Below are 8,162 nucleotides of genomic sequence, written 5' to 3'. Positions count from 1 at the left end.
CCCTCCCCTCCCCTCACTACCAGCCCCTCCCCTCCCCCACCCTCACTACCAGCCCCCTCCCCTCCCCTCCCCCACCCTCACTACCAACCCCTCCCCTCCCCCACCCTCACTACCAGCCCTTCCCCTCCCCCACCCTCGCTACCAGCCCCTCCCCTCCCCCACCCTCACTACCAGCCCTTCCCCTCCCCCACCCTCGCTACCAGCCCCTCCCCTCCCCACCCTCGCTACCAGCCCCTCCCCTCCCCTTCCCCACCATCGCTACCAGCCCCCTCCCCTCCCCCACCCTCGCTACCAGCCCCTCCCCTCCCCCACCCTCACTACCAGCCCCCCTGCCCTCCTCTACCCCACCCTCACTACCAGCCCCTCCCCTCCCCTCCCCCACCCTCACTACCAGCCCCCTCCCCTCCCCTCCCCCACCCTCGCTACCAGCCCCTCCCCTCCCCCACCCTCACTACCAGCCCCCCTGCCCTCCTCTACCCCACCCTCACTACCAGCCCCTCCCCTCCCCTCCCCCACCCTCACTACCAGCCCCTCCCCCCCCTCGCTACCAGCCCCCCTCCCCTCCTCTACCCCACCCTCACTACCAGATGTTACTCACTCACTCACTCGACAGCAACTTTGCTCCGAGGCTTTTTTCTTTTATTGCTGTATATTATTTTGAGTATCTGCAAAGATGCCGCGCAGTGTTGTCACTCGGATTTTTGAAGCGTGCAATCTTCCTGCCGCAGCACGGCAAGTATTTCTCCTGTCGGAGCTCAGTAAAGATGAGCAATAGTCCTGTGAGGTTCCAAGTATTGCAGCAACTTGAACTGTGAGCTTAATCGCCCAGCAGCACCATAAGCTTCCAGATGTTGTGGTGCCAAGCTCAGAGTATTGGGAACTGGTGCTGGCAGTTCATGAAATAAAAACAGGAAATGCTGGCAATACTCAGCAGGTCAGGCAGCATCTGTGGAGAGAGAAACAGAGTCAACGTCACAAGGGTCATCGACCTGAAACGTTGACTCTGTTTCTCTCTCCACGGATGCTGCCTGGCCTGCTGAGGATTTCCAGCATTTTCTTGTTTTTTATTTCAGATTTCCAGCATCCGCAGTATTTTGCTTTTGTATTTCTGGCAGTTCCTGGGTGTGTTACTGGTGGAAGCGGGAGCAGTTTGAGGTGATGAACCAGGGGATCTGCTTCAGTGTGTTTTTCCTGCAGTGTTTGGGTTCCAATATCCAGTGACAACGCTGCTGTGCTGTGGGGCCCGTGCCTGGTTTGATCATTTGAGGAGCTCTGAAGTGTGTGTGTGTTTTTTTATTTTAAGTTTTAACAGCCCCATGCTAATTCTAAATGGACACAAACATGTATTTTATTTTCTCTCTGCTTACGATGTGAAAAGGGGATGCCTCCACAGGGCTCGGCTTAACTTATTCGCTGCAACTGCCCACTGTGGAGGAGACTGCTGCTGTATTCCTTAAAACAAAACAAAAAAATCGAAGATAAATATAAGCTGCTTTTATACGTGCTACGGGTAAACTCGATCCATCTGCAGGAGAGATTGCAGTCGATGGCGTTACTGATGGAAAAGCTGCACCCTGAATTGCACCTAGCTTAGGGATGAGCATTTGTGTTTGGAGCTGGAGCCGCAATGATGTGCGCACAGGTAGATGATTGATGCATTTATATGTGGACTTAAATGGACAACTAAAGACTACAGCCTGTACAGATGGTGCCAATTTATAAAACAGAGCCACTACTGTGAGAACCCGACCTGAGGGGATGGGACACCTTTTTCATTTTATGAATTTGCACCAAACAACCATGTGCATTTTTACAGACGTGTGTGTATAAGGTACTTCACTCCCATTACCTTCTCAGTGCATCTTTGTAAACTCTGCATCCTTCACACATGCTCTCCCCACCCTCACCCGCCCAGCTCCCCCTCTCACAGTCCAGGATTTCCTCTTGTGCTGATGTGCAAACCTCGCTGTGCAGTTGCTAACCTTGACATGCCACTGGATTTTTTAAAATAAATTATCTACTGAAGTAATGTTTTTATTTTGTGTTTTGCCAGTGGCTGATTTGGATTGGGGTAATCTGTGGTACAGCCGACCTGAGCAAGTCCCAACTCCAGACTGTGTAGGTGTCCAGCTCACTGTGACCACCTGTTACTATTCAGACACCCTCAAACTGTACAGCTCGCTCCTATCCGTCAGGTTTTTTAAAAGCATATCTCACTTTAACTTCTACCAACGGTGTGGAAGCCTGACACTAGAATTGTTTTAAATAAGCTGTGATTATATTTACCCTCTAACCCCTGTTTGTTTGTCCCAGCCTTGTATACACATTGTGGTATCTCTGCCCTTCACACTGTCCTTGTCCTTGTCAGCTCGGAGTGCAGGGGATGTAGCCTGTAGATTTCCTCAGTAGCTCTCTTATTAGCTGAGGGGAGCAGCTTGCGGTGGCGGGGGGTCTCTCCGACCCTCGCTCTCCTCCTCCTCCCCCCCAACTCTCCCCTAGCCTCCAAGTTGCAGTGCCCCTTGTCGTGCCAGACCAAGAAACTTGCCAATATGCTGAGAGTTCAAATGGCCCATAAAAACTGGGGTTTGACCCTCTTGAGTGCTCTCTGTACAAAGCTCTTACTATTGCTGGGGGCTGAACCAGTATTAATGCGCAGGAGTGTGATTGTAGACTACCCAGGTCTTGCTTCATTGCTAGGAGCGAGTGAACCTAAACCAAGACACTCCCAAGGATGCTTGTAAGGGGCAGAGTAGAGCAACATCTGGACACTGGTTGAACATGTCCCCTACAGACAACCATCTGCTGCCATCTGTCAGTTTGGATACATGGTCACTTGTCTGATATTGATGTATGAAACTTGATAATTTATGACCTGGCTTCTTGATTTAAAAAAAAAGTCAAGAGGGTTAAAACCTTAAACTCCTTTCATGGAGGGAAAAGAAAGCTCAACACTAACTGGTTGGTGTGTTTTACAATGTTTTCAGAGATGGGAATCTGGACGGTGAGCAGTCCTTGCTGTTGGAGGATATATCAAGTTCAGTATGAAAACGATGTATACTATTGTAGAACTACATTTTGATGAAGAATAAAAAAAAATTTTGCACATCTAAACTACACGATACTCGATGTTGAAATTTATTCTTTTAAAAGCTGCTGCAGCTCACCGGCCGGAGATGAGAAATGTGGACAGGACTGACCGCTCCCATCCAGCGATGGTCTGGAGCTAGACTTCTACAAGAGAGAGGCTGCAGGTTGGACACTCGCTTGCATTTGGGGATTAGGGAATATTTATACAGTACTTTACCTTCAGGTGGGTATGGCACAGGGTACGGTAGCATAGTGGTCATGTTACTGGACTAGTAATCGGAGGTCTGGACTAATGATCCTGTAACGTGAGTTCAAATCCCACCATAGCAGCTGGGGAATTTAAATTCAGTTAATTAAATGAATCTGGAATAAAAAAGCTAGTGTCAGTAATGGTGACTATTGAATTGTTGTTAAAAAAAACCCATCTGGTTCACTAATGTCCTTTAAGCGAAGGAAATCTGCTGTCCTTACCCAGTCTGGCCTATATGTGACTCACAGACCTCACAGCAATGTGGTTGACTCTTAACTGCCCTCTGAAATGGCCTAGCGAGTCACTCCATTGTATTCAACTTCTCAAGGGCAATTAGGGATTAGCAATTAATGATGACCTTGCCAGTGATGAATTTTTAAAAAAAGAGGATGGGTGGGGTAGAGTCCATAAAGGGGTGGATTGTACACGAGCTGTGAAACAGGAGTGATTGGTGGACGAAAGATCTTGTCTCTGTATTTATGAGGGCTGGAGCCTGCAGCATTAACGTCTGTTCTCTCCACAGAGGCGGAGTGTTTCCAACATTCTGTTATTGTTTCGGATTTCTAGCATTTGCAGTTCTTTTGCCTTTTTCTCACGCTGTTGTTTTCTGGATGTTTACCTCACCAGATAAACACCGTGTGTCAGTCGTGTATCAGTGGGCAGCAACCTGCACCTCACCTGAGTCAGAAGTTTGTAGGTTCAAGTCCCACTCCAGAGACTTGGCTGACACTCCAGTGCAGTACTGAGGAAGTGCTGCACTGTCGGAGGTGCCGTCTTTCGGATGAGATGTTAAACTGAGGCCCCCGTCTGCTCTCTCTCAAGTGGACGGAAAAGATCCTACGGCACTATTTTGAAGAAGAGCAGGGGAGATCACCCCTGGGAGATCCTGGCCAATATTTAACCCTCAATCAACATCACTAAACAGACTATCTGGTCATTATCAAATTACTGTTTGTGGGAGCTTGCTGTGCGCAATTTGGCTGCCGGGTTTCCTCCATAACAACAGCCACTACACTTCAAAAAGTACTTCATTAGCTGTAAAGCGCATTGGGACGTCCGGTGGTTGTGAAAGGTGCTATATAAATGTAAGGTTTGTTTAAAGTCTTTTTTGAGGGGGGGCAGAATGGGGGTTGGTAAGTTGAGTGTAATTGTGTTGGTAAAGCACCGATTTGTAAACTGGGTTTACAGGATTGTGGAAGAATTTGTGCTTTAAAAAAAAAATTACGCGTCAAAAGCATTCACTCTGATGCAGCCAACAGCAGTTAAACAGTTAAAAACATTTGGGGCCATATAAACAAGTCGTGGTCTATAGATTGTACTCTGGGTGGTATACTGCGGAGGGGGGATGGGAAGTGGGACTGTTGTAGTTCAGTGAAAGTCCAGTGTGATGAATACGGTTGTTTTAAGGAAGGAAGATTTTTAAAAATCTCCCTGCTTCATTTTCTTGTCCCATGAATGGACTGAATTATCCTGGGGTTTAGTTATGGGGGCCCAGCAGCTGATCGCCCAAGTGGTCAATCTTTGTGTGTGAGCCCCACTGGTGATCTGCATTGGCTCCTAGTTAAGCATTGTCTCGATTTAAAAATTCTCATCCTTGTTTTCAATTCCCTTTGTTCCCTTCCCCACCCCCACCCCCACCCCATCTCTGTAACCTCCACCAGCCCTACAAACCCCACCCCCCCCGAGATCTCTGCGCTCCTCTAATTCTGCCCTCTTGAGCATCCCCGATTTCAATCGCTCAACCATTGGTGGCCGTGCCTTCAGCTGCCAAGGCTCCAAGCTCTGGAATTCCCTCTTTAAACCCCCCTCCTCCTTTTAAGATGCTCCTTAAAACCTACCTCTGACCAAGCTTTTGGTCATCTGCCCTAATATCTCGTGACTCGGTGTCAAATTTTTGTTTGAGAATCTGTCCTGCGAAGTGCCTCGGTACGTTTCACTGTGTTAAAGGCGCTATATAAATGAAAGTTGTTGTTGAGAGCCCCACTGCTGCATTCCGACTTGAACCAGACCCTGTCCTCGCCCAATATCCCCAGACTTGTGCTGGAATTCTACAGCACACATGATTCATTCAGCCCATTGTGACTGGGCTGACTCTTTGAAAGAGCTATCCAATGAGTCCCACTCCTCCTGTTCTTACCCCCATAGTCCTGCAAATATCTCCTTTACAAGTATTTATCCAATTCTCTTGTAAAAGTTACTATTGAATCAGCTTTAATCACCTTTTCAGGCAGCACATTCCGCATCATCATAACTCACTGCGTTTATTTATTTTTTACCATGCAGGCAAATGTGGCAAGCGTGCCACAGATAGCAAGCGGACAGCCATTTTGCTTGTTTTTGGTGATGTTCCTTGAGGGAGGAATGTTGGCCAGAAGACGGCACCTCCGACAGTGCAGCGCTCCCTCGGTACTGCACTGGGAGTGTCGGCCTGGATCATGTGCTCAAGTCCCTGAAATGGGGCTTGAACCTACGACCTTCTGCTACACAAGTGAGTCAAGTTGCCACTGATGGTGTCAGCTGTGGCTCAGTGTGTAGAACACTCGCCGCTGAGTCAGCAGGTTGTGGGTTCTCGTCCGACACCAGGGACTTGAGCACATAAAGCTAGGCTGACACTCCAGTGCAGTGCTGAGGAGGTGCGGCACTGTCGGAGGTGCCGTCTTTTGGATGAGGCCCCGTCTGCTCTCTCAGGTGTACATAAAACATCCCATGGCACTATTTCGAAGAAGAGCAGGGGAGTTCTCCCTGGTGTCCTGGCCAATATTTATCCCTCAACCAACATAACAAAAACAGATTAATTGTTTGTGGGACCTTGCTGGCAAATTGACTGCCGCGTTTCCCACATTACAACAGTGACTCCACTTCAAATAGTACTTCATTGGCTGGAAAGCGCTTTGAGACGTCCGGTTATCGTGAAAGGCGCTATAGAAATGCAAGTCTTTCTTTGATGAGTCGCATTGAATTTGTTGCAGAGTTCCAGCATAAACGAGTTAAATCATCGTGTCTTCGCTCGGCCTGACCTCGCTGTCTGCTTCCTTGCAATCCACCATCTCTAACACCTGCCTCCTTTCTCTGTGCCTCCTTCTGGAGCCCAGATTCAGTTTTCTCCTGCCCCAGATCCTTGGTGCTTTTCTGTGAAAGATTTTCCTTGATAGTGGTGACGTGGTATCTGTAGCACTCGAGCTTTCATCAACGCTATCTTCTGGAAAACACACAAATAATTTTTTTTTAATTTTGAGATTGGGTAAACTGGGCCTGTATTCTCTTGAATTTAGAAGAATGAGAGGGGATCTCATTACAGGGCTTGATAGGGTGGATGCTGGGAGAATGTTTCCCTTGGCTGGGGAGTCTAGAACCAGGGGCCACAGCCTCAGGATAAAGGGTAGGCCATTTAGGACTGAGATGAGAAGAAATCTCTTCACACAGAGGGTGGTGAATCTTTGGAATTCTTTACCCCAGAGGGCTGTGGAGGCTCAGTCATTGGGTATATTCAAAACAGAAGTCGATAGATTTCTGACTAGTAAGGGCATCAAGGGATATGGTGATAGGGCTGATGAATGGAGTTGAGGCAGAAGATCAGCCATGATCTCATTGAATGGTGGAGCAGGCTCGAAGGGCCAAATGGTCTACTCCTGCTCCTATTTCTAATGTTCTTATGTTCTTGGTCTCTGATAAGCCGATACATTTTTGTCAAATGTAGTGGAGGAAATTTTGATGCATCAGAATAATAGATGTGCATTTTTACAGTACCTTAGCATGTCTCAAGTATATCACATGCAATGAACTAGAATCGTACAGCACAGAAGGAGGCCATTCCGCCCATCGTGCCGATGTCAGCTCTTTGGTAGAGCTCTCCAATTAGTCTCACTCCCCTGCTCTTTCCCTGTATCCCTGCAAATTTTTCCCTTTTCAAATATTTATCCAATTCCCTTTTGAAAGTTACTATTGAATCTGCTTCCACTGCCCTTTCAGGCAGCACGTTCCAGATCACAACTCGCTGTGTAAAAACAAAAATCTCTCCTCGGCTCCTCCCTTCTGGGTTTTTTGCCAATTATTTTTAATCTGTGTCCTCTGGTTACTGACCTTCTGGCCAGTGGAAACAATCTAATTTACTCTATCAAAACACTTCACAATTCTGAACACCTCTATTAAATCTCCCCTTAACCTTCTTTGCTCCAAGGAGAACAATCCCAGCTTCTCCAGGCTCTCCACATAACTGAAGTCCCTCATTCCTGGTATCATTCTGGTAAATTTCCTCCACACCCTCTCCAAGGCCTTGACATCCTTCCTAAAGTGTGGTGCCCAGAATTGTACATCGTACTCCAGGTGAGGTCTAACCATTGTTTTATAAAGGTTCAGCATAACTACCTTGTTTTTGTGCTCTATGCCTCTTACTGATAAAGCCAAGGATGCTTTTGTTTTAAACCACTTTCTCAACTTGATGTACATTCATAAACAACACTGATGGATATGGAGTTATGTAGCAAAGTGTTGTATTGAATGTGGTGGATCGTAGTGAGCAGTCACCGCAGTGGTCAGCTAGCTGACTCTCGCTATTTACCTTGCTCCTCTTCTCCTGGGTCTTCATTGATGCGTGCTACTCTGGTGTTCCACTTTGTCCAGTTAACTTCATTGATTCTGATTTGAAAAATGATGAATTTTAAATAAAACCACACGATGCCATTGTCTTTAATTTGAATACTGGATGATTAAAGCCCGTTTGAAGTCGCTTTTTGGGATGTAAACAGCCGCTGTCTGCCGTGGCTCAGTGGGCAGCACACTGGCCTCTGAGTCTGAAGGTTGTGGGTTCAAGTCCCACTCCAGAAAC

General features: G+C 47.4%; 1 protein-coding gene across 1 annotated transcript in view; it reads right to left on the bottom strand.

Annotated features, from left to right (window-relative positions):
* Nucleotides 1-5,517: 5,517 nt before the first annotated feature.
* The window catches only part of LOC147102282 (transient receptor potential cation channel subfamily V member 3-like), a 96,406-nt gene continuing 93,761 nt past the window's right edge, over nucleotides 5,518-8,162 (bottom strand). The window contains exons 15-16 of the mRNA XM_085964673.1: nucleotides 7,896-7,972; nucleotides 5,518-6,536 (exon numbers count right to left, since the gene is read on the bottom strand). Of these exons, the coding sequence (XP_085820799.1) occupies nucleotides 6,325-6,536; nucleotides 7,896-7,972 (289 nt within the window). The 3' untranslated portion in view covers nucleotides 5,518-6,324. The remainder of the gene's footprint in view (nucleotides 6,537-7,895; nucleotides 7,973-8,162) is intronic.

Source organism: Somniosus microcephalus, chromosome 22, assembly GCF_052327205.1.
Source record: "Somniosus microcephalus isolate GS21.2 chromosome 22, FLI_Smic_1.0, whole genome shotgun sequence".
NCBI classification, from domain to species: domain Eukaryota; kingdom Metazoa; phylum Chordata; class Chondrichthyes; order Squaliformes; family Somniosidae; genus Somniosus; species Somniosus microcephalus.
Note: the sequence above shows the minus strand (reverse complement) of the source record. Positions and strands in the feature narration are given on the sequence as shown.